At 51.6% G+C, this 24,560-nt stretch overlaps 2 protein-coding genes across 8 annotated transcripts; one reads left to right on the top strand and one right to left on the bottom strand.

Annotated features, from left to right (window-relative positions):
* Nucleotides 1-10,688: 10,688 nt before the first annotated feature.
* On the bottom strand, nucleotides 10,689-13,945 carry Grina (glutamate ionotropic receptor NMDA type subunit associated protein 1). Of its 3 annotated transcripts, XM_020170390.2 has the most exons (8): nucleotides 13,790-13,936; nucleotides 12,901-12,997; nucleotides 12,453-12,795; nucleotides 12,265-12,377; nucleotides 11,991-12,191; nucleotides 11,744-11,872; nucleotides 11,497-11,640; nucleotides 10,689-11,405 (listed from the first exon to the last, which is right to left on the bottom strand). In XM_020170390.2, the coding sequence occupies exons 3-8, from the start codon at nucleotides 12,769-12,771 to the stop codon at nucleotides 11,256-11,258; spliced, it is 1,056 nt and encodes a 351-aa protein (XP_020025979.1). In that variant the 5' UTR covers nucleotides 12,772-12,795; nucleotides 12,901-12,997; nucleotides 13,790-13,936; the 3' UTR covers nucleotides 10,689-11,255. The 3 variants fall into 3 exon arrangements, with proteins under 3 accessions (XP_020025979.1, XP_073925525.1, XP_020025978.1); XM_074069424.1 differs by lacking the exon at nucleotides 12,453-12,795 and having other exon boundaries at nucleotides 12,828-12,997; nucleotides 13,790-13,945; XM_020170389.2 differs by lacking the exon at nucleotides 12,901-12,997 and having other exon boundaries at nucleotides 13,790-13,945.
* On the top strand, nucleotides 13,290-24,374 carry Parp10 (poly(ADP-ribose) polymerase family member 10). 5 transcript variants are annotated; one of them, XM_074069420.1, is made up of 12 exons: nucleotides 13,290-13,387; nucleotides 16,662-16,710; nucleotides 16,823-17,001; nucleotides 17,078-17,332; nucleotides 17,404-17,637; nucleotides 17,728-18,437; nucleotides 18,545-18,766; nucleotides 18,872-18,968; nucleotides 19,154-19,813; nucleotides 19,911-20,044; nucleotides 23,527-23,701; nucleotides 23,784-24,374. In XM_074069420.1, the coding sequence occupies exons 3-12, from the start codon at nucleotides 16,833-16,835 to the stop codon at nucleotides 24,125-24,127; spliced, it is 3,000 nt and encodes a 999-aa protein (XP_073925521.1). In that variant the 5' UTR covers nucleotides 13,290-13,387; nucleotides 16,662-16,710; nucleotides 16,823-16,832; the 3' UTR covers nucleotides 24,128-24,374. The 5 variants fall into 5 exon arrangements, with proteins under 5 accessions (XP_073925521.1, XP_073925520.1, XP_020025980.2 ...); XM_074069419.1 differs by lacking the exon at nucleotides 13,290-13,387 and adding an exon at nucleotides 16,408-16,506; XM_020170391.2 differs by lacking the exon at nucleotides 13,290-13,387 and having other exon boundaries at nucleotides 16,559-16,710.
* The last annotated feature ends 186 nt before the right edge of the window (nucleotides 24,375-24,560 follow it).

The raw sequence follows: 24,560 nt of genomic DNA, 5'->3' as shown, positions 1-24,560 counted from the left end.
GGCACAGGATTGGCGCCTACTCTGTAGGGAATGGCCAGTCCACTCTGTAGCCATGCAGGCCTCCCTGGCTGCAGTTAGCCCATGGGCAGCTTTTCTAGTTTGTGTGTCTCTTGCTGGCTCCACCGGATCCCTGTGGCAGGCACTGCCCTGAGGAAGCCTCACTTCTTTTCTGACCCTTGGGCCTGGTAATGGGCCTCTTCCTCATCCCACTCTTCTTAGAACCTCTGGAGGAGCTTGGGTCCTGAGAAGGACTTTTCTAGATCTTTGTTAGTTGGCAATGATGGAACCTGCTTCGGTTAATCAATTCTCTGACCCTGTTCTGGGAGGTTTTTTTGCTCCACCAGCTTTGAATGGTCCTTCCTGACCCCATCCCACCCCTCCAACTCAGGGCTCTCGGCAGTCTAAATCAGGCCAGTGTCCCTCAGGCGGAGTAATTCTGACCTCACAACCCCTTTTCAGCCTGTGTGGGTCCTTAGGCCTATTGTGCTATGACATGGATGGGTACAAGTTCCCTGGTCTGGTACATTGGGATTCTTTGTTGTGGTGCTATTGAGAAAACTGGTTAAAGGAGAGAATCATTTAAAAACAAAACATAGGCAGACAGTGGAGCTCAAGTGGCAGAGGGCTTGTGTAAACCCCTGGTTAGATCCCCAGTACTGCAAAAAACAATAAAAACAAAAAACAACAAAAATCCCAGTCAGTTTTGCTGTGATGTTCGGAAATGCAAATTTGTTTCAACATGATTGATGTGTTTGAGAACAGCTGGAGTACAATGCAAAATTCCTGTTTATTTCTAACGTGCTCCATAAGAAACACTATGTGAAAGCAGTCCACAGCCACATAGGAGCACACAAAGCGCACACACCTCGGATGTCTACCAGCTGTCCTGGTTCACTGAGAGCCAGCGCTTGCTCCACACCTGGCTTCCCATCTTACCTGATTCCAGATAACTCGCTTCACAATAACCCATGAGTCCCAATCTTCCTATGTCCGCTTCCACACGCAAACTTTAGGTCTTTTTCAGAATAAGTGCTATATTTATACCTTTCTCTCTCCCTTCCTTTCTTTTTCAGTACAGGGGATTGCACTTAGGGTCTTGTGCTTGCTAAGTAGAGCAAGTGTGCTATTATCTAAGCCACACCCCCAGTTGTTTTACTTTTAGTTTGATTTTCAACTGGGGTCTCAAGTTCACTTTGCTTAGCTGGCCAGGGACTGAGATCCCCCTGCCTCTATCTCCCAGAGGCTGGGACTACAGGTATGAGCACCACACCTTGCTCTCTATTTATTTCTTATGTAAAACTATTATTTTTACTAGGTTCTTTTCACTTTTAAAAAATTTTATTATTTTTACAATTGTGGTAGGAGACACATAACACAAAATTCACCATTTAACCAAATGTATTGTTTGGTGGCGTTAACATGTTTGTGATGATGTGTGCAACTTATCCACACCATCCTTCTCTAGAACTTTTTCCATCTTGGTTCCATCTGGAACTCCATACCCATTAATCAATAACTCCCCATTCCCCTTTCTGCCCAGCCCCTGCAAACTGCCAGTCTATTTTCCATGCCTATGATTGTTGACCATATAGGTGGAATCATACAGTATTTGTCTTTTTGTGACTGGCTTATTTCATTCAGTAGAGCGTTTTCAAGGTTCATTTATGAAAACATGGATGTGTCAGAATTTCCTTTTTTAAGGTTGAGTAATATTCCATTCTCCATATACCCCAGATTTTGTTTATCTATTTACCCATCAGTGAACACATGGACTGCTTTCATGTTTTAGCTATTGCAAATGAAGTTACTATGAACATGGGTGCTTACAATTCTTTTGGGCATAAACCCCGAAGTGGAATTGCTAGATCAAATGTCATTCTATTTTAATTATTTCAGGAACTGACATACTGTTTTTCACAACATTGTACTATTTTATGTCCTTACCAACAGTGCACAGGGTTCTGATTTTTCCAATGTTTGTTAGTTTGTGTGTGTGTGTTTTTATGTAGTACTGGGGTTTGAACTCAGGGCTTCACATCTGTGAGGCAGGTGCTCTATTGCTTGAGCCACACCTTCAGTCTATGCTTTTTTCAGTTTTTGTTTTTTAATGGTGCTGGCAATTGGACCCAGGACTTCATCCATGCTAGGCAACACTTCTACCGCTGAGCTATACCCCCAACCCCTGCTCCTCCTGCTCCTCTTTTCCTTCTCTTCCTCCTCTTCTTTTTCAATAGTAGCTGTCATGATGGGCATGAAGTGGTGTCTGGTGTAGTTTTGATGTGTATTTCTCTACTGATGAGTAGTGCTGTTGAGCAACTTTTCATGTGCTTGTTTGTGTGTCTTCTTTGGAGAAGTTTATATTCAAGTCCTTGCCCGTATTTGAATAGAGATGCTTCCTTTTTGACGTTCAAATGTTCTCTGTGTGTTAATTCCTTATTTAGGTATATGGGATGGAAAATACTTTCTCTCACTCCATGGGTTGCCTGTTTACTCTATTGGCATTGTTTTTCTAAAAAGTTTTCATGTCATAACGTACTAGGAAACAATTAAAATGTCACATTAATATCCAATAAAATCCTTCAGATCATGTATTTTTCCTTTAAACTCTCTACATATTCTGACTTTGTTTCTGTAAGATTTTGACTTGACCTGTTAGATTCTAGGATGGAAGCTCTGTGGGGCGGGGAAGTTAAGCAGCAGCAGTTTCTTTCTTTGGGTTCCCTAACTGTTCTCACCTCTTGCATGGTGTCTAAATGTGTTTCCCATTTGTAGCCTCGCCACATGTCAAATTGCCAAATAATTGTGATTGTCTTTTGATGCACAAAATTTTCAAGAAATCCACTTTGTCTATTTTTTTCCTTTTGTTGTTAGTGTCTTTGGGGTCTTCTAAGGCACTGTTGACAAATCCAACAGTGGTGGATTGTTATCATGCTTTTGATTTGCATTTTCTTCTCTGTACTTGAGATCTTACAGTTAGGTCTTTGATCCATTTTGAGTTAATTTTTGTAGTTGACATCAGATAAGGGTCCACTTCATATTTTCATGTGAATGTACAGGCTTTCCAGGAACCCTCGTTGAAAATACTCCTTTTCCATAGAATGGTCTTGACATCCTTGTTAAGAATCATTTCACCATACCTGGGAATGTATATTTTGGGGCTCTCTGCTCTCTTCCATTGGTCTTAACGTCTGTCTGCATGCCAGTGCCACACTGCTGTATTTACTGTAACTCTGTAGTGAGTTTTAAAATAAAGCGGGATGCTGCCAGGTGGGTGCCAGTGTCTCACACCTGCAATCAAGAGGCAGAGGTCAGGAGGATTGCTGTTCAAGATCACCCAGGCAAATCAAATAGCTCACCAGACCCCACCTCGAAATACCCAGCACAGAAAAAAGCTGGTGGAGTGGCTCAACTGGTAGAGTGCCTGCCTGGCAAATGTGAGGCCCTGCATTCAAATACCAGAACCGGAAAACAAGAAAGATTGCTTTGGCTATTAAGGATCCTTTGAGATTTCTGAAGTGTTTTAGGATGGCTTTCAAAAGTCTCTTTGGGATTTTGAGTGGGACTGCATTGATTCCCTAGCTGTTTAAATTTACAAAATCCACTTTATGCTTTTCTAACTCATTCTAAGGTTAATTAAATCTGTGGAAAGCTGCATGAGGAACTGACAATGCTGGTTCTGGAGAGAAGAATGACGTCATCTTTTCCCAGGAAATCATTTGCCTTTTCTGAACTTGAACCACGTCAGTGTATTACTGGTTACAAAAGCAAACATACAATTAAATAAGTAATAATGTTAAGTAATATCTCAGTTATTTTCCCAAACAACACATGAACCCTGTAAATGTATTGTTCTCCCCTCACAGGTCTCCACCACCTACATGTGGCCATTGTCTGGCACATTATTCAATGCTATGTGTATGTGTTTTCAGATTTAGCTCTGAAACTGATCAGTATTACCAACACACTCTGTAAATGTATTTGGTCACAACTGCATCTTGCAAACACGTATCCCTTCTGGGTTCATTTTTTGGTTTTGTTTTTGTTTTTTCTGAAATAGATCCTTTATATATTTTAAATTAAATTTAAACTTTTACAATTAAGGCTTTTTGAGTGGTAAACTCTTCTAGTCTTTTAAAAAATCTTAAATCTGTAGGTCATAGATTCTTTTAGTTTTTATCTTAAAATGCTTTATTTTGAGCTCCTCAAATGGCAGTTTGCTGAATATAGAATTCTGGGTTGAAAATTTTTCTCTCCCCCCAAATCCCCACCATTTTCCACCATTTATCATTGCTGACGAGTCCCTCATCTGACTGGCCTTCCCTCCCTTCTCTTTGTGTTTTGGCAGTATACAGTTTGTTTTGTATGTTGACTTCATATTCATCTTCGTAAATTTACTTACTGATTTGAGTGATGTACTGTAGACTTGTTTAGATTTTCTATTTCATGGTCATTATATTTGTAATAATGAGACTTGCAGTTTTTCCTGTTCTAATCTTTATACTATTTTATTTTTCTTTCATTGTTGCCCTGGTAAGGTCTTCAATCCAGTGCTGTGTAACAAACCACAAACAAAATGGTTTAAACACAGAAACTTATTCTTCACAGCTCTGAAGACTGGAAGTCCAAAATCAAAGTGTCGGCAAGGACATGCTTCCTCAGAAAGTGCTAGGAGGGCTGGGCATAGTGGTACATGCCTGTAATCCAGTACTCAGGAGGCTGAGGCAGGAGGATGTGAGCCTGCACTACATGGTGAGTTCCAGACCAGCTTGGGCTATAGCAAAACCCTGTCTCAAAAAACCTAAGGACTGGAAATGTAGCTTAGTAGTACAGTGTGCAAGTGGAAGGCCCTGCACTCAGTCCTCAGCCCTGAAAGGAAAGAAGGCTCTAGGAAGGATCTGTTCCAGATCTCTGTCCTAGTTTGCCATATTCCTGTAGCAAAACACCCCTCTGATCTCTGCAGCTATCCCTGTGTGTGACTGTGTCCAGAGGCCCCCATGTTGTGAGGACATGAGTCCTAATGGACTAGCAGTCCACCCTGCTCCAGTGTGACCTCATCTTAGCTAAGTTCTTCTACAGTGACCTTATGAGGTTTAGGGGCTCAAGATTTCAACAAATGGATTTGGGGGGGTACTAATCAACCCATAATACTGGACTCTTTTAAAATAAATGTTTATTAGGGTATATTCATTATACAGAGGGGATTCATAGTGACAGTTCCAATTAGACTGATACTGTACATTAGTTACATTGCCCCCATCGTCTCTCCCCCTCAGCCCCCTCCCCGCCCTCTTAAAGCAATTGCAAGAGGTTTCTTAGTTCTGTTCCATATAGGTGTGTGAAGTCCATCTGCCATACTCCCTCACCTTAATCTCCTTCATTCCCCCTCCCCCTCCCACTAATACTCCTCCCTCCCTCACACACTATGCCTATTTTTAAGTCCTGATTTTCATTATTAATGTTTAAGTTGACATTCAAAGCGGTGTTTCAGACTCTTAAAATGAGCTAGGGGAGCCGAGTGCTGGTGGGTCACGCCTGTGATCCTAGCTACTCAGGAGGCAGACATCAGAAGGATCTTGGCTCAAAGCCAGCCCAGGAAAGTAGTTTTCAAGACCCTATCTTGAAAAAAAAAATCACAGAAAAGGGATGGTGGTGTAGCTCAAGGTTAGGCCCTGAGTTCAAACCCCAGTACTGCAAAACAAAACCAAACAATAAAAAGGATGAGCTAGGGAGTTTTACAAGGTCAGCAATACCTCTTTGTGAAGGACTATCTCCTCAGGTGTTACTTCTCTGCTTTCTGTCCTCTCCTTCTGGGGCTCTAATTATGGTGTTTGTGACTGTATGCCCCTGTCCCTTGTACTTTTTTCTCTATTGGTTCTCTTTTTCTTTTCTCTGTGAATTTGGATTTTTTTTTTTTTTTTGGTGGTACTGGGGCTCAAACTCAGGACTCCCAGCTTGCTAGACAGGGACTCTACCACCTGAGCATAACCCCAGCCCTTTTTTCTTTATATTTTAGGTAGGGTCTCGTGTTTTTGCTTGGGGCTGACCTCAGACCAAGATTTTCCTATCTATAGCCTCCCGACGAGCTGGGACAACAGATGCACGACTTCATCCAGCTTCTTGACTGAGATGAAGTCGCCCAGGCTAGCCTTGAACCTCGATCCTCCTGATCTGTGCCTTCTGAGTAGTTGTGATTAGAGGTGTGAGCCACTGCGCCCAGCTGGGCCTTGGATATTTCCTATTGACCTGTCCTCTAGTTCACTAACACTCTTTTCTGAATTGTCTAATCTGTTCTTAAACCCATCTCTTGAAATTTTAGTTTCATTTAGTTGTGTTTTCCACTGCAGCAGCTCAATTTAGAAGCGGAGGTAAGGAGTATTGAGAATTTGAAGCCAGTCTGGTCTACATATCAAGACCCTGTCTCAAAAAAAAAAGCTCAATTTCTTCTTTTTTTTTTTTCACCTTCTTTTCATTGTCTTATTGAGTCTTTTTAAAATTTTTGTTTTATTGTTTTTACATTTACTTACATGTGCATGCGTTATTTGGGCCACCTCTCCCCTCCCCCATGTTTTTCACTTTTTAAAAGGAAGATTTATTTGACAAGTTTCACTTGGTAAAATACACCTAACAGGAAGTCACAGTACAATCAAGGCCTCAGAGTTTCAAACAAACACCAAGACCAAAATCCTAAAGTATTGGTGTTGCATCTAATTTAATTCTTTTTATGGAATCCAGTTCTCTACATTTTCTTCATTTCTACTTGTATGTTCCTTAATCTTTTAATCACATTAATTTTATTTATTTATTTATTTTTTGGCAGTACTGGGGTTTGAACTCAGGGCCTCATGCTTGCTAGGGCCTTGTTTTCTATCTCAAATCTTTGGGTCACCTTTTGATCTGTTAGCCATCTTATTTTTCCTATATGTTTTCAGTCTGACAGTCCTATTTTTTTAACTACCTAGTAATTTTTAAATGAATGATAAATATTGTGAATAAAAATTGCAGAGATTCTGGATGATGTTATCTTGTTCTGCAAAGAATTCATCTTGTCCTATGCCAGGCAGATAGAGTTAGGCTGATTACCTTCAACCATTGAGGCAGAGCGGGTGGAGCCTGAGTTTGGTTTTGCTAAGGTTCTGTCTGGTTCACACCTGCGCCCAGGTGGAAGTTCCCTCAGTAAAACTCCTATCAATCACACGCTGCAGCTCTTCCCTCACAGTTGCAGGATCTCTTTCATGTTTATTGTGTGCACCTCTGCTCAGCTGTACATATTTCAATGTTTTACAGTATTTTACCTAGCAATTTTGTGAATTGAAAGTGGGATCAGGATCTCAGGTTACTTCTGTCCACCGTCTTACCTGGAGCCACTGAAGGAATTTAAGCAGGGAGTGACTATCTGAATACTCATCAGAAAGATCTGTCTGCCTGTGGTGTTGAGGATAGATTGGGGGCCTCTGCAGAGGCACCGCAGCCTTGATTTGAGAGCAGGGCATGAATCTGAGAGGCATTCAGATTCAGAACCTGAATGATGGCAGTTGGGATAGAGAGACTGGTTTTGAGCCTGGCACTAGGGTCTTCCTAGAACCAGGAAGCTGCTGAATAACAGTGAAAAGCTGGCCAGAGTGGGGTGAGGGAGAGCAAGAGGGAGGAGTTGCACAGGAGCCTGGAGGTCTAGAAGAGACAGTAATGAGTGGGGGAGACCCCCGGTGATGAGGTGGGTAGCCCACAGGGAGAAGAGGTACTCTATAGTAGTGAAGAAAATGGAGGTTGAGAAGTTGGAGTGGGGACGGGGTACTTGCATTTTGGGTGTTCTGAAAGGTCACCACTGTCTGAAAGCCTGAGCCAAAGAAGACATCCAAGAAACACTATGGAGTGTTTTGATGCCAGAAAGGCTGGCTGCCTGGGAAGCAGTATTGGGGTTCCAGGAGGGAGGGGGCCACCTTGAAAGCCTGCAACGCTGAAACCAGGCCTCAGTCCCTCCCCTCCCACCTCCCCCCTGACCCTAATAGGTTCAGGTCATCCCTGCCTGCACTGTCACCACCAATCTTCCTGCCTGCACTCAAACCACTTTGGGGTCATCACTGCCTGAAAAATACACTTCAGACTTTTGAGATTTACATCTATGGGAATTTGCACCTGGCTGAAACTCACCTACTCAGCTGCCTGTGCCTCTATTATGCAGCCTTTCCTTCTTCTACCTGATGGTTCTCACAAATGAGCCTGAGGCAGTTGGTGCTTGTGTAACTTCATTCATCCATTCCAGTTTGACACTGGTGTGCCAGGCCCTGGACTAAGTGGTGGATTGGGTTTTAGCATTGTTTAATATTGAAAACAAGAGTAATTTAATTATTACTTATACAAATCAGTGTTTTTAATTGAAAAATAAATTCACCTTCTTTACCTTAGTACAGTTAATGATGTCAGTGTTCTCCTGTGGGCACACCTATGGTGGGAGAGTTGGATTACTGCCCATGGAGACAAGAATGAGTACACACTGTGGGGCACTGGCATGGACAGGGAGCAGCTTGATCTTTTTTGAACAATGCCTATGTTTTTCTCTGTTTAGACATGATTGCAGAGTGGTCTTATTTTTGTCTTGATCCATCATAGTAACAGAGTGGCCTTGTCTGCTATTGATGTTCTGTGAAAACTGTTTATATTTTAAGCTAGAGAACACCGAGGCCTCTATCTGTGAGTGCCAGACCAGCTCCTAGCAACACCAAGGCCTGTATCTGTGAGTGCCAGGCCAGCTCCTAGGCAGCACCAAGTCCTTTTGGATAGGACCAGGCCAGCTCCCCAGGTGTCAGGGACTGCTTTTATTTCTCACCTGAAAATCAGTGTGGTGGGTGACCTCACAGTTGCTGTGGTTCCATTTAGTTCCATGCATGAACATGAACACCTTCTACCCATCATCTGCCCAGCCATAGGTGCTTGGGCTCCTCGCTGAACTTGCCTCTCATTGGTGGAAATGCCCTGGCTCCCTTGCCCTGCACTCAGCCTGACCCCTTTCCCGCATTGACCTGTCTTCCAGATGCCTCTGCACTGCGTTATTTGTGGTGTGGCACATCACAACAGCTTTCTTGCTGCTTTCTTCACCTGTCCTCAGCCCTCTGCACATTCTCTTTCTGAACTCATCTTCTTGATACAAACCCTCCTGTGATTCCTGCTGAGTGCCCTTTACCTACAAGACAGGCCCCATGTCCTCACCATGTTCAGCTCTGGCCCCTCTCTTGTAGTAGGATCTTTGCTTCAGATCCCCTGTTCCCCAGCTCACATCTCCAGACTCTAGCTCTCCCAAGGGAGCCCCTCCCTTCAACCTTGAGGGATCTGTGAGCCAGTACTAGGCTGGTTTCTTCTTTTAGTCTGCATGTTTACAGCACTTGCAGTAGTGCCCTGAATGAGGAACTGGACCTGCCTAAGGAAATAGCAGAAGGAGCAACTAGTTTTGTCACTTGTGTGGTGCTCAGCACATCACTAAGGTTACCTACTGGAAAAGGTGAGGTGGACTCTAGGAGGGCGCCCCGGCAGCTGGGAAGGCAGTGTATGTTTCTGCCCTGGCAGAAGGGCGGAGAATAGTGATAGTACTACCAGGTAGAGTCTCCTTGTGGCTCAGGTTGTATGAGCTCAGAGCTGGGGCTGAGAGTGGGACCGCAGCTGGACCAGCCAATGGGCAGACGGTAGGCTAAGGAATGTGGACTTCGTCCTGAGGGTGTCTGATAGGGTCTTAGGGAGCGGGGTCAGAAGTACATATCCAGCAGTCTGGCAGAGGGTTGGTAGGCATGAGGAGATCTAAACAAGGTAGAGGAGGCTGGGTGGGGAAGAGCAGGATGGAGGGGAACGGCTGCTTCTGGTCTGTGTAGATAAGGCAGGAGCAGCAGGCTTGGTGGACAAGTACCTTGTTTTGGGCAGGGCACAGCTGAGGGGCCTGTAGATATTAGGTGGCTGATGGTGTGTGGTCCTTTCAACTTTGTGAAGTATTGGTGCCCGCACCGACATGCTAGTGGGGAACAGCAGCCTGGGAGAGGTTCTCATCCCAAGTGGGTGCAGAGATCTAGGGAGAAGGGCCACAGTGGCCAAGGCTGGCTTGGCCCTGGAACTCAGGAATTCAGGGGGACTTAGAGCTAGGCTCTGGTTATTAAGGTGAGGGAGGGTGAGGATTCAGACAGCTTGGCTGACTTGTGGACACACAGCCCAGGGTCCAGGGGGTTGGGTACTTGTGAAGGAATCCTGGCCCGAGGTGCTGGTGTCAGATGCCACTGTCATATGCCACAGTGAGGCCAAGGAACCTCCTTAGCTGAGCCTTCAGTCTCTGTGCGGCTCTATCAAAGGTGTGCCAGTGACTTGTGCTGCTGGCCCTGTGTTCCCCAGAGATATGGTAAGGGGCTCACCTAGCGCACTACTGCTCTGTGCTATTCTCAAAAGGAGTGGTAGACGCATCCAGGTCACTTCCGATTATGTGACCTGGCACCATACCTATCTTGAAGCCACAGAATTTCTCTCCATCAGCTAAGATCCCGGTACACACCTTCAAAAGCAGCTGGCAAGATGGCAAGGAAGGAGATGGAGTTACAGAGAATTAACTACTTTTACTGATCTCCATGTCAGTGCCTGTCCTGTGCTCATCAGCCGGGGGTGCCTGCAGTGCCCTCCCCACCTTGTGGAGGAAGTGTGAGAAGTGAGACAAGGAGAAGCAGAGAGAAGGTACCGTTTATTGGAATTTTAATGACGTAGCATGAGAGGAAGGTCTCCTCCTCTCCTGAAACACGCCATCCTCTGTTCTCAGGGCTCAGCGCAGGAATGAGAACCCCACCCGCATGTCCCTCAGAGGGCAGTGCTTCAGGATGGGGAGGGAAGGGATTCTCTATGCCAGGCTGGGGAGCTGGGACAGGAGGGAAGACGTGCACCCTCACCTCTTGGCTCAATCCCTCTCCCCTGGGACCTGGTGTTGCCCCCAGACCCTGGGGTGGGCTGGCAGACGGGGCTCATGCAACAATTAGTAGACAGGAAGTGGCACAGAAATGTGGCCCCATCACCCCTCGGCAGGAGCAGGAGGGCAAAAAGGGGCCATGCCGTAGCCACAGTGGGTCCAAACGGAAGTATCTGCACTGTACATACACAAGGGTCAGAGAGGGGCTCGGTCTGCCCCAAGCCGTGCCTGGGGACCAGAGAAAGGAAAGTACAGTTGGTATAATCATGTTATGGGTAGGGTCCAGGCCAGCCATGCCATCTAGCAGGGCATGGTGAGCTGGGGGCTCAGGCTACTCCTTGGCACGACCAATGATGGTGAGGATATACAGGAAGATGTTGATGATGTCAGTGTACAGGTTCAGTGCTGCAAACACATACTCCTCTGGGCTCAGGGACAGCTGCTTGTTCCCCAGCAGCAGCTGGGTGTCTACTGCCAGGAACTGAGGGCAAAAGCATGGCAGTGTTAAGAGATGCTGCCCATCTCCCCCCAGCACCTCCCCTCCCCAAAAGGCCTCCCATCCCATCACTCACGCAGGTGAAGAGCAGGGCACCCAGCGAGGCATACACGATCTCCAGGATGCGGTTCCGGATGAAGATGCAGAGGATGGCAAAAATGAAGAGCACCACCATGCTCACCAAGAGCACACCCATGCACGAGGTGAAGTCATAGCGAGTCTGGGAGGATGGGAGAGGAACCAGAAGCTGTGGGTGCCAGGCCCTGGGAGGAGAGGGCCTCTGGGCCCCAGAGCCACAGCCCTGCCTCAGGGGGACCCCTCACCTGCATGGAGAAGATGACCACTGTGAAGCAGACGGCCGTGGTAATGCCCACCGCCATGATGACTGCCTCAGTGTTGTAGAAACTGGCAATCATGCCCACCATGTAGGAAAGACTGACGGTCAGGATGGACTGTGGGAGACAAGGACGACACCAGGCCCAGGGCGTTGGAGCTGCTCCTTGCCCCATCCTGCATCCTACCTCCCTGCTCTATGGGCCCGTGGGGCCTGCTCTCAGGTTTGGGGGTTACCAGTGCAACGAGGTTCCAGGGGTGCTTTCGCCGGAAGTCCCCACAACAGCTGAGAACAATGAGGGAGATGAAGAAGACAGCATAGGAGACATAGTAGGTCCAGACGTTCTCCCGGACAAAGCCCTTGACCTCCGTGACAAAAGTGAACACGGCCACTGTCGATAGGGTCACTGACAGCTGCACAGTCAGCACCAGGAACACCTGGGAGGGAGGGAGTCAGAGCTCTGCTCCAGCTGCTCCCAGCCCCCCCCCCACACCACTTTCCCAAGCCCACCTTCCGGATGAAGGCCTGCCGGATGCTCTTGTCATCCCAGTTGGTGGCAGGGAAGTCCGGGTTGTCATAGTAGGATGGGGGTCCCTCCTCGTGATAGTTCCCATGCTGTGGTGCTGTGGGCACACAGACTGGTCAGTGCTTCTCAGGGGTAGCTGTGCTCCACCCCTGCTCCCCTTCCCTGCACTCACAGTCAGGGTCCTGTCCCGGGAAGGGCTGCGGTTGTCCATAGGGGTTGGGGGGGAAGGGGCTCTGCGGGTATGGCCCCTGTGGGTAGCCCCCTTGGGGATAGGGGCCCTGAGGGTAGCCCCCTTGGGGGTAGGGGCTGGGGCCATGGGGATACCCTGGCTGACCATATGGAGAAGGCTGAAAAGGGGGCTGTGGGTATGGGGCCCCAGGGTAGGGAGCCTGAGCATAAGGAGGCATAGGAGGCTGGGGCCCTCCAGGATAGCCAGGGTTGTGGGGAGGGTAGCTGTCCCCCGACACCAAGAAACTCTTTTCGTGGGACATGGCCTCAGGTGCTGCCGGCTGCCCCTAGAGGAGAAAAAGAGAACAGTTATGCTTACCTGGCTGCCACAGGAACCAGGTTTGTGGCAGCCCCACCTGCTCTCGGGAACCCAGGAGAAAGGGGATCATGACCTTTATCCGGGGATGTGAGAAGCCCAACAAGGAGACCGGGAGAAACGGGTGGCATAGTGTGGGCCCAGCTTCAGCCCTTGGAAAGTGCTGCTTTAGGCTGATTTTTGAGGTGGGGGAGGGTCCAGGGAGGGGGAGGGAGAGAAGGGGAGGGAGGGAAGGGATGGCTGTCAGTCTCCAGATTCAGGGCTTTGGAGGAGCCTTCTCACGGCCGCCGTCCCCCCCGCCCGCCGGGTTAGAGCGCAGCTCAAGGGGCTAGGGGCGCGGTTGGGGAGCGTGGGGGTGTGCCCAGGCCCTCCCTGTCGCATCCCGCCCTCTAAGCAGCTTGAAGGGGCCAGAGCTAGCGGCTATTTCTATCCTAGGAAATCCCCACGCCATCTGTGACCAACGCGAGCTTTGACTCTCCTCCCGAGCGAGCGCCGGGCCGACGGTCCTTCGCTCCCGGGCGGGGAGCAGGCCTGGATTGGCTGCTAGGGTGTCTGCCCGTGGGGTACGCCAGGAACAGCGGGGTGCGGGGGTGTGTGGGGGATGGAAACGACTGGAGGGCGTGCGGGGGAACAAAGCAGGAGTGGGGGTGACGGGGGTGGGGGGTGGCTGTCACAGAACGCGCGCCGAGGGTGGGTGGGCCCTCCCACCGGGTCGGGGGGCGCTGGACCTCGGGTCCTGCCCCGCCGCATCGCGCCGCCCCCTCTCTCCTCCTGTTCCGGGCCGCCGCGGCTCCCCACCCCCACCGCCGTCGCCATCCCAGGCCGAGCTGTCTGCGCACCCTGGCCGGACCGACTGACCGACCGAAGGCGGCCGCGCTCGGCTGCGCAAGGCCCGGGCGGGGGTGGCTGGCCGGGCAGACGGCTGCTGTGGGTGACACACTCCTGGGCTCGGGACCGGGACTCACCGCTCCCGGGGCGCCGCAGACCAGTGCGCACGGTGTCCGCTGCGCGGCCGCGCGGTGATGGCCGGTGCGTCCGCACCTGCACCCGCTGGCCGGCCGGCTCCGTTGGGCCTGCGCCTGCGGCTGGGGAGACGCAACGGGGCCGTGTGACGGGGCGGGGCTGGGGCGGGCCTTGTGACGGGGCGGAGCCTCGTGACTGGGCGGGGCCCGGGTGGACCTTGTGACGGGCAGGGGCTGGGGCAGGGGCTGGGGCTGGGGCTGGGGGGCTTCCGCGCGGATTAAAACCGCTCGGCTCGTCCTCGTGGCGCGAGGTCACCGTGCTGGCAGCTTTGTGCATATCAGGTCAAAGGTCCACTCCCCGCACTGTACAGGCACGGACCTGTTCTGGGAAATTTGATTCGTTGGGGAGTTAAGGAATTAATTCCTAAATCCAGAGTTCCAGAAGCCTGTAAGGAGTCTCCATTCCTTCCTGGCCTTAAAGCACAGCGTTCACTTCTCCTTTTCACTCGCGTCTATTCCAAACCAAGAGACCTAATCATTTAGCTGTCATTCTCTCAGTCGTGGAGACCAAACTGCCAGGCGCCACATTAGGCCTCTTGTCACTTGTGTTCATATTCTCATGCTGAGGTTTACAGGGCTGGAGGGCACATTCTCTCCCTGCTTCTGCTCTGGAAGTCCTCCCAAGGGAGTGCTGACTGCGGCCAGCATGTGCCTCCTGGGTGGCGCTCTGGTCACCTGGGCCTTGAACACCTGCCAGTGCTTGGCTCTTGGGCAGCTGGCCTTTTCCAGCAGTTGGGAAAAGGCTCTCTCCTGCCCATAGTATGGTGATGTGTGTGTGTGTGTCTGTGAGAGAGAGAGAGAGAGAGAGACTGGGATTTGAACTCAGTGCTTCATGCTTGCAAAGCAGGCACTGTACCACTTGAGCCACACTTCCAGTCTATGTTGGACTGGTTATTTTGGAGATGGGGGTCTTCCAAACTATTTCCCCGGGCTGGCCTTGAACTGCAATCCTCCAGATCTCAGCCTTCTGAATAGCTAGGATTACGGGCATGAGCCACCAGCTCCCGACTGATGTGGGCATTTTTGTTTAACAGCTGGATGGAGGGAGGGGAAGCGCTGATCTGTAGCTTTACATATACTCCTAGCATGAATGTTCCCACCCTGGTTGATTTCAAACTACCAGCTCAGAAACTCCTGGAGCTGTAACATCGGTGTGAGTTGCACTACTGCCTGTGGCAGGCCCTCTGCAGCCAGGATTGGCATAATAAGTAAAGTACGGTGTGATAGAAGGTGAGTCCTGTGAGGAGAAAATATAGAGCAGGTTGGACGGACTGAGACACTGTAGAACCAGAAGTTCATATGAAGGCAAATAAAATGACAAAGAGGAGAATACCAAGGTTGACCACAGGGCTTCAGAAGGGGCCTGGGCAAGTCTGAGGTCCTTTGAAGCTTTTAGCTTCATGTTGAATCTGCCACTAAGGGCAGGTAGTGGGGATCATGAAGAAGAGATGGCCATGCGGCGATGTGGGGAAGGCCAGGCCACTTTGAGTGAAAGGCCAGTGCAGGGGTGCTGAGGCTGGAGTGGCCAGGAAGAACTCAGAGGCCAGAGAGGCTGGAGCCTACAGAGCATCAGGATATGCATGGGAGCTGGAGGGGGTATGGGGCCAAGGAGAGGACTGGAGCCTGTGAGGCCTCAAAAGGACTTTAACTTTTACTGTCATTGATCCAGAGAGGGTAGTCATTGGTATCACTTTGTAAGGTTCATCATGCCTGCTCTGTGGAATATCCACTGTGAGGGTGAGTGGAAGTGGTAAGGAGTGGTAAGAGGCTAGGGAGCCATCCAGGAAGAAATGCTGGAGGCTCTGATCATTGGAGGACTTTCACTCCTGCCAGGGTTGCAGGGCTGGAGGCACAGGCTGGGCAGGAGCCTTGGCTCCTAGGGAGGAACAGCGGGAGTGTGACTGGAGGTGGGGGTAGAGGACAGCAGTAGGCACAGTCTTGGAGAGGGCGAAAGCAAACAGGCTGGGACAATGGGGTGGGATTGGTGGTAGTGGGAGGGTACATTATAAAGACAGACTGGGTATGGCCTGGCACTGCTCTGGGCCCTGGCTGTGCCTCCATTTCCCCTACTGTGGTGAGAATTAGTGGCAGCAAGGCATGCTAGCACAGTGACAGCATCTTCCTTCCATGGTTAGTCATGATGAGTACAATGATGATGAGGAAGATACTGTCGGTGGAAAGGACTGGGCAGGTGTGAGGGCAGAAGAGAGCCACAGAAGATACCCCCCAGCAGGGTATGAGGAGGTGGCTAGAGCTGTGCTTGGATGTTAGCTTTTTTGGGTCACTTAGATGGGAGTCCTGTTTGCCTGGTGGGTATGAAGGGCCAGTTTGGGAAGGTTGATGAAGGCCAGACTCAACCAGGGGCAGGCCTAGAGATCCAGTGCTGCTCATGCTGACACATGGAAACACAGAAGCCTGGAGACCCTGAGTGGGGGCAGTGACTAGGCCCTGTGGTGAATCTAGTGGGAAGGGCGAGTGAACATTGTTTTGGAGAGGGTACTGGAGTATGAACTCAGAACTTTGAACTTGGTAGGCAAGCGCTTTCTCACTTGAGCCACACCTCCAGCCTGTGATTGGCCATTTCTAGGCCACAGGGAAAAGCCAGGAAAGTGGACAACTGCCAGAGGACATCCAGTTCACTCTGCCAGCCAGGGACTAGAGTGGGTCCCAGGGGATGGAGGCTGGGCTGGTGGGAGGGTCCTGAGGAGTCTTCTGTGGGCTGGGTTGAGGCTGTAGCAGGAGAAGAGGACCAGCCCCAAGCCTGGCCCCACCCTTCCTTCCCCCAGTTGGTTTCACTTTTATTTTCCTGTCACAGGCCTTCTGCAGTAGGCCAAACACAGGAGTCTTGGCTGAAGGCTTCAGTGGTAGGGGCAAGTATAAGTGTGGGACAAGGGGTTGCCCACATGGGACAGCACTGAGGGGACATGGGAGGTGGGCAGGAGTGGAGCGGGCCTCTATCCATCTGTTCCATCTCAGGGTTGTGATTATGGAGGAGAAGGCAGGAGCTGCCGTGGAGCTCCAGGGACTGTCCCCTGACATACCAGATGAGCTGCTCACACTCTACTTTGAGAACCGCCGTCGCTCTGGTGGGGGGCCTGTGCTCAGCTGGCACAGACTTGGCTCTGGGGGTATCCTCACCTTTCAAGACCCTGCAGGTGAGAGGGCTGGGTCAAGGGGCAGCCTGGGTGCCCTGATACCTTGACAGCCCTGATGCCCCTCCCTTGCTTGCAGATGCAGCAGGGGTCTTGGATCAGGCAAAGCACCAGCTACATGGTGCCCAGCTGAGCCTGCGGCCAGCCCCACCTCGTGCCCCTGCACGCCTGCTCCTCCAAGGACTACTGCCTGGCACTGCACCTCTGCGTCTGGAGCAGCACGTCCAGGCCCTGCTGTGTACCCTAGGGCACCCAGTACAGGCCTGCCACGCCCTGGACAGCCCCCGGCAGGACCGCGTCCTAGTCCAGCTGCCCACGCCCCTGTCTGAGGCGGGTGAGAGGCAGGGTTGGGGCTGAGGTGTTAGTTAGGGGAAGATCCTGAGCTGACTTGCACTCCTCCCACAGAAGTCCATGTTCTGGAGGAGCAGGCCAGGAATCTGAGGCTGGATGGGGCCTCAGTGTCCTTGGCCTGGGTGCCCCAGGCCCGAGCAGTGCGTGTGGTGGACACCTGCCCTGTGGACTTGATGCTGCTGGAGCTGTACCTGGAGAATGAACGCCGCAGTGGTGGCGGGGCCCTGGAGGGCCTGCGCAGCCTGCCCAGGAAGCTGGGCATTGTTGTCTCCTTCCAGCAGTGGCAGGGTGAGGTGTCCTCGTGAGTGAGCTGGGGGGACCCAGTGGGACCCTTCCACCCAGAGGAACCTGACGGGCTTTCTGTCCTCTCCCTTTAAGTGGCTGAACGAGTGCTTCTGCGGGATCACTGGCTGCAGGACTCCAAGCTGAGCCTTGTCCCTCACTATGAGGTCTTGGAGCCAGAGGAGCTTGTTGAGGACGCCAGTGGAGGGGATCACCCAGACACACTGGGGCCTGGGGCCACTAAGAATGCTCTCCTGGAGGCTGAGGGCCTGGCAGAGACCCATAGGAGTACAGAGACTGTGACTGTGGGCTCTGGGGAGGCACCAGAGCAATTGGGAGCCTCTCTGACAGGTCCTGTGGGGTCACCGGATCAGGAGGAACCCATAATCCCAGGGATTTCACCAGAGGAGGCAACTGTGTCTCCAGAGCAGGCTAGGCTCTCAAGCCAGGAGCCCATAGGATCTGCAGGCCCAGTGGGCCCAGTGGGGAGCTTTTCAGAGTTGCCTGGGCAGGTAGGCAGCCCAGGATCTGTGGGGCAGGAGGGCCTGGTGGAAGCTGCCATCAGCTCACCAGGGGAGGAGGGACTAGTGGGTTCCATGGGGATCGCCGTGGAATCTCCAGAGAAGGTCAAGCTGGAGAGCCCTGGGGATGTGGAACTGCTGGGGCAGGAGGACCTTGTGGAGATGGTACTGCCCACGGAGCCGGGGGCAATGCGCTTCCTGCAGCTTTATCATGAGGACCTCCTTGCCAGTCTGGGAGACATTGCCCTCTTCCCACTTGAAGGGACAGATACGACTGGCTTTCGGGTGAGTTACCCCGTGGAATCCCTCACTTTACTCCTCCTCTCACGAGCTCTGGGTACCTTTCCTGTGCTTGGAACCTGCAAACTATCCCTACCCCCATGGTCCTTCAGCTCTGCGGAGCCCTGGCCCAGTGCCAGGCAGCCATGGAGTTGCTGCAGAGTCTGCTGGGCAGCATTAGCTGCCATGTGCTAAGCCTGGGACATCCAGGCAGCGCCAGGTTCCTGCTAGGTTCAGAGGGGCAGCACCTTCTCCAGGAGCTGGAGGCTCGGTTCCAATGCGTCTTTGGGACAGAGCGCCTGGAGGGTGCCATCCTGGACATGGACCCTGAAGAGGTACAGTTGGAGTTTTGCACCACCTCTCTCCTTTCTTACACCCCAGGCCTTGGTGCCTCTTCTATCCTCTCCCAGAGGCCATAGCCTGATGTACCTTCCTTGCAGGTGGATCCCACAGAGGCCCTCCAGGTCTTCCCTGGTGACAGCCACACCTCATGGCCTCCAGACAGTACAGGCAGTGATCAGGAGGATGTGAACATGGGTAGGACTCTCTGTAGGCCCACATCCTCTCCTATTCTGCACTCCTGCCTGTCTAGTGATCCTTCCTAGGTTCATCTTGTGCCCCCAAATTCACTCTCCATCTTTAATCCATTCCAATTCATCCTACCATTTGGTACCGCCCTGGCTGGGCCTGACTTCTGACCTCTGGCTTCTTCTTGCCTCCAGAGGAGATCCAAAAGCTTCTGGCCACCCTGGAGGGCCTAGACGGGGAGTCCTGGCATCCTCTGGAGCCGAGGGAGGAGAGGCCTGAGGAGCAGTCAGAGGAAGAGGACACTCCAGGGCAGGAAGAAGAAAAGCCTACCCCTGGAGCTGAGGAGGATCCTGTGACCCCCATCACTGGAGCACCTGGGCGGTTAAATGAGGAAGCTGAGCTACAGCTGGCCCTCCACCGGTCACTGGCGCTTCAAGGCCAGGTGGCTGAGCAGGAGGCTGTTGCACTAAGGCAAGCCCTGGCCCTCTCCCTGTTGGAGCAGCCCCTGTTGGAGTCAGAAGAGCTTCTGGATGGGGGGACTAGTGGCAAGGCCCAGCTGGTGGTACATGCACCCTTTGAGCAGAATATGGATGAATTGGAGCAGGCACTAGTGGCTGCCTTGGAGGTACACCTTAAGGAGGAGACAGTGAGACTCCAAGGCCGTGTGCTGCCCACAGAACTTTGTACTCGCCTGGAGCAGTGCTATGGTGTGAATATTGTCCTGCGTGGTGACTGCCCCATCATCCGTGGCTTTGGGATTCAGCCTGCCCGGGCGGCTCACCACTTATCCGCACTGTTTGCTGGCCCGTGGGATCAGAGTTTGGCTTCTCCATTGGTGACTTCAGACACCACCGGTGAGTCTGTGCCTTGGACTGGGAGAGGGTGGAGTGGGCTGGCTATAGGGTCAGTGCCCGAGGCCTGGCTCTGATTGCCCTCTTGCCCCCATGACAGTGCCAGAGCAGAAGCTACAAGGACCCTTGGGTAGTCTGGAGGGCTTGGCAGAGAACACCAGGGAGTTCCAGGAAGTGGTGCAGGCCTTCTACAGCACCCTGGATGCTGTCCACAGCAGAATCCGCATCATCCGGGTGAGTCTACGCCTGGTCACCCTGGCCTTCTGGCTTCCTGTGGGCTGTCACTCTTGCATGTATTAGGGTCAGTTGGCTGGAAACTACTCAACACAGCTGAAAGCTCCCCAGCCCTGTTCCCTGCCCAGAGGGCGTTCACAAAATCTGGGTGGCAGAGACACAAGAGGCTGGGGGCTTGGGATCTGACAGAGCTGAGTGAGGTTCTCTCCCAGGAACAAGGTGACCCTCTCTGTGCCTCAGTTTCCTTGTCTGGAGCATGGAGTCAAGGCGCCATCTTGTGGTCACTGTGAGGACTACTTATTACTGCCATTACATACATTGCCCTGTTCTGGGGACTCAACTGTCTCCAACAGACCTCTTCAGCAGGGAAAAGGCTAGGGCTCACTGCAGCATAGCAGCTTCTTTCTGTATGTGTGCAAGTGTGTATATTTTTTTGGGGGGGCAGGGCTGAGGATGTAGCTCAATGGTAGAGCACTTGCCTAGTCTGCTCAAGTCCCTGGGTTCAATTCCCTCCACTGGAAACTAAAAAAAAGTGTGTGCACGTGTGTGTCCAGCAAGAGGCTGAGAACAATGGTAGGGAGGCAGAGTGAAGCCCTGGGAGCCCCCCAGCCTGTCCAGGCAGGTGGAGAAAGAAGAGCTGAGGGACTAGGGAGGCCAAGGAAACATGAGTGCATGCAGTCACAGGGGACGGGGGCTAAGGAGAATGGAGTTTGTAGGATCTGTCCTGCCTGAAGGAGGGACTAAAGAGGGTTGCTTAGGTCAACCTGCCTGCTGTCCAGTTAGTGTGGGGAGGGAGCAAAGAGTAAAAAGGAGGTGAAGGCAGGAACATAGGAAATAGCCATGGAAATAGGCTGGAAAGGAGCGATAACAGAGAGGGAGCTTGAGGGCAGTGCAGAGTGGAAGACAACTCTTCTGCCCAGAAGACTCCGTGTGCTCATAACTGAGGGAGAAATCCACAAAGAGAGATGGCCATAGATGGGGAGGACAGAGGAGTGTTGCGGTCAGTGTGCTAGTGAGGCTAGGAAGGGCACACTCCACTCTTGATGCTCAAAGTTGTGAGTGGGCCAGCAGCATCAGTCTCCACCTAGAGCTAGTCAGAAATGCAGAACTTCTGGTCTTCCCCAAAGGTTAGGAGAGTCACCACCCGGCTCCAGCACATCAGGACGTCACCCCACGCCACCGCCACCACTGTCATCGCTATCACCATCACTGTCACCACCCAAAAGTGCTGTGGTCATAACCTGCTCGTTCTGTGTTTTATAAACTCTTACTTGGTTCTTCTAGTGAGCACCTTTATGACTTTAGATGGCACATTTGAGGTTTTTCCCATCTGATTAGACAGTTTTTTGCCTGCCTTCATGGAAGAGGAGAATGGGTCTCCCTCTCTTCTCTTTCATCTCCTCCTCTCTCTTCCACCTCACTATCCAGTCAGTTACATTATTTTTATCATGTAGTGAAGACTCATAAACAAACTTCATGTTATATCGTCCTTGCTTGGGCTGTAGGTTGACAGACAGACTATGAAAATGAAAAAATACTTACCCTTGAACCATAGTGGGGTAAATTAAATTCTAGTTATGAAAACTGTGTTACATGGAAGAGGATATTCTGGGATTCAAGGCCTAAGGGCTCTTGTAATTTTTTACTTTCTTCATTTTTTTTCTATTTCATGCTTGGCTTCTAGGGTTCCTTGTCCCCTTGTTACCCTCCTGCATAGACTCTGCTGTTGAGGAACATCTCTTGAATACACAGTGAACATCTTTGACTTTTAAGTTTGTATTGTGTTTTTTTGGGGGGGGTTGTACTGGGGTTTGAATTCAGGGCCTCACCACGCTCTCCAGACAGGTGCTCTATCACTTGAGACACTCTGACTGCACTTTTTTTTGTGTTGGGTTTTTTTTGAGATAGGGTCTTGTGAATTATTTGTTCAGGGCTGGCTTCAAACCTTGATCCTCCTGATCAGCTAAGGATTATAGGAGTGAGCCACTGGTGCAGGGCTTATATTGATTTTATAATTACAGGTGTTTAAAAACTCTAATTTGTGCTGGCAGAGTGGCTCAAGTGGTAGAGCACCTGCCTAGTAAGCATGATGCTCAAGTTCAAACCTCAGTACTGCCAAAAAAAAAAAAAAACTGCTTAAAACTCTAACTTGCTATTGATATAAACTGTGTTCTTTCATGTGATAAGATATCCTTATTTGTCTTCATTAATAGCTTTGCTGAGATATATGGTGTTCAGGTTCAAAATGTATTTTTCTTCAGATTTTTGAACATGTGGCTCTTTTCCTTCTTCCTTAAATTTTTTTTTCTTAGAAAGTTAAAAAAATCTCTCTGTGACTTTTTAGTATCCAGTACTGGTAGTGAGAAACCCATTGTGAGCTTTCTTCCCATTTGTGTACTCACCTTGGGGTGTTGTTTGTGTGTATGTGCCCTTGTAAGGTTTTTTTTCACTTTGAGGGTTGAGGTTTTTCCATTAGATATGTGCCAGGGGCATGGCTTTCCCACTGTCCTTGACATTTCATTGTCTTCTTCATCTGGAGTTGCTGCCTTCAGCTCAGGGAGTCCATCTTCCAGTGTCCCCAGATGCCCATCCCTGTCTGTTGTCTTCTTGTGGAGTTCTTGTGATGTACAGGTTAGACGGCCTTCTCCTGCCTCCCTCTCCCATCTGTCCTTGTGTGGCTTCCATCTCTTTTCCTTTATCTGTGTTCTCTGCATCAGTTCCCACCTCCACTAGACCGTCTAGCTGGGTCTTCAGCTTCAACCATTTCATTATCTGGGCCAGCCGCAGGGTTTAGCTCAGCAATCCTCTTTTTCCCTTTTTTTTCCAGTGCTGGGGACTCAACCCACTTACTGGGCAAGCACTTACCACTGAGCTGTGTCCCTAGCTGAACGGTCCTTTCTTAGTATGCTCAGACTCGTTCACAGCAGCTGGTCTTTTGTTTCATGGACGTGGTACTCTTTTGCTTCCCTCTGAAAAGACTAATTAGAACTTTTTTAAAAGGTCTGTTTGGGTTCCTGAGTTTGCTCCTGATGTGGGGTTGGTCACCTAGGCCTCTGTCTCCGCTGGGTCTTCCTGCACTGAGAGGTCTATGGACATATCTTTGTGTTGAGATTGAAGTCCTCAGGGCAGTGTAGGCACCTGACTTGGTTTTCCACTGCAGAATTCCCCGAGTTCTGGTGGATGAATTTACCCACCTGTGGGGAAGGAGGGAAGGGGTGTGTGGGGGGAGAGGGGACGATGAGGCCTTAGAGGGGTCAGGCTTCCCTGGAAGTCAGCCCTCCAATGTCACCTTTCCTATACAGGTGGCTAATGTCTGCCACTAGACAAAGCATGTTGGGGGCTGCAAGTTCTCCCTCAGATCTTAAACCCCTCTATCCACTAGAGAAGTCCTGACTGCTGAGCTCAGCTCTGTCCTGGGCCAGCCCACTGGCACAGAGAGGGACCCCAGTGTCCGGGCCCTGACTCCCACGCGTACTTGGCAGGTGGAGCGCGTGTCGCATCCGCTGCTGCAGCAGCAGTACCAGCTGCATCTCCAGCGCCTGATGCAACGCTGCACGCAGCGCCCGGTGGAGCGGGTCCTGTACCACGGGACGTCGGCGTCCGCAGTGCCTGACATCTGCGAGCACGGCTTCAACCGTAGCTTCTGCGGCCGCAACGGTGAGGCCTGGGCAGGGCCGGGGCAGGGGCGGGGGCGGGGGCTGTGCCCACCCTGACCTCTGCCATTCCGCCCGCCCTGCAGGCACGCTCTACGGGCGAGGTGTGTACTTCGCCAAGCGCGCCTCCCTGTCGGTGCTGGACCGCTACTCGCCCCCGGACGCTGACGGCCACAAGGCGGTGTTCGTGGCTCGGGTGCTGACTGGCGACTACGGGCAGGGTCGCAGCGGTCTGCGGGTGCCTCCTCTGCGGGCCCCTGGCCACGTGCTGCGCTACGACAGCGCCGTGGACCGCCTCCACGAGCCCAATATCTTCGTCATCTTTCACGACACCCAGGCGCTGCCCACACATCTCATCACCTGCGAGCGCATTCTCCATGCTTCCCCTGGGGGTCCCCCTGAGCTCTTGGACTCCTCCCCGGCCACCTGACCCCAGAGGCCAGCTCCTCAGGTCCCCCCTTCTGCACGGCTCCTTGGAGCCAGAGCTGTCCCTGGGGACGCCTCTTGCGGGAGAGCGGACGAGGAGGGCCGGGCGGGCCCCACCAGCAGGGGTCAGCCGAGCGCGGCAGGAGGTGCGCGGGCCGGACACGCCCGTCCTGGCTGCACTGCGCCCCAGCGCGGCTGTCTGAATAAACCTGTACGGGAAGCCAGGCGGAAGGGCCCGCTGCCGCTCTGAATCCGACTTTTGTTTGGGGAGTGGGGGACCTCGGCGGGCTGGGGGCGGGGTCGGCTGCTGGGGGGCTGTGTGTGGGGAGGGACCTCTCGCACTCCAGCGAGTGCACGCTGCTTTGGGTGTCGCATGCTCGCCAGCCGCGTCTCCCGGGTCGCCGGCCCTCCCTACACGCCCGGCATAGGTGTGAGCA

The sequence above is a fragment of the Castor canadensis genome, chromosome 3, assembly GCF_047511655.1.
Source record: "Castor canadensis chromosome 3, mCasCan1.hap1v2, whole genome shotgun sequence".
In the NCBI taxonomy this organism is placed as follows: domain Eukaryota; kingdom Metazoa; phylum Chordata; class Mammalia; order Rodentia; family Castoridae; genus Castor; species Castor canadensis.
This window is presented reverse-complemented; position numbering and strand designations above follow the sequence as displayed.

Excerpts from the sequence above, each read along its gene's own strand:
- Grina (XM_020170389.2), bottom strand. The coding sequence starts at position 12,771 with ATGTCCCACGAAAAGAGTTTCTTGGTGTCGGGGGACAGCTACCCTCCC. Across the intron at positions 12,378-12,452 it reads CCCGGGACAGGACCCTGACT|CACCACAGCATGGGAACTAT; the intron begins GTGAGTGCAGGG and ends GTGTGCCCACAG. Across the intron at positions 11,406-11,496 it reads GTGCCCTGCTCTTCACCTGC|TTCCTGGCAGTAGACACCCA; the intron begins GTGAGTGATGGG and ends TTTTGCCCTCAG.
- Parp10 (XM_074069420.1), top strand. The coding sequence starts at position 16,833 with ATGGAGGAGAAGGCAGGAGCTGCCGTGGAGCTCCAGGGACTGTCCCCT. Across the intron at positions 17,002-17,077 it reads CACCTTTCAAGACCCTGCAG|ATGCAGCAGGGGTCTTGGAT; the intron begins GTGAGAGGGCTG and ends CCTTGCTTGCAG. Across the intron at positions 19,814-19,910 it reads GGTGACTTCAGACACCACCG|TGCCAGAGCAGAAGCTACAA; the intron begins GTGAGTCTGTGC and ends CCCCCATGACAG.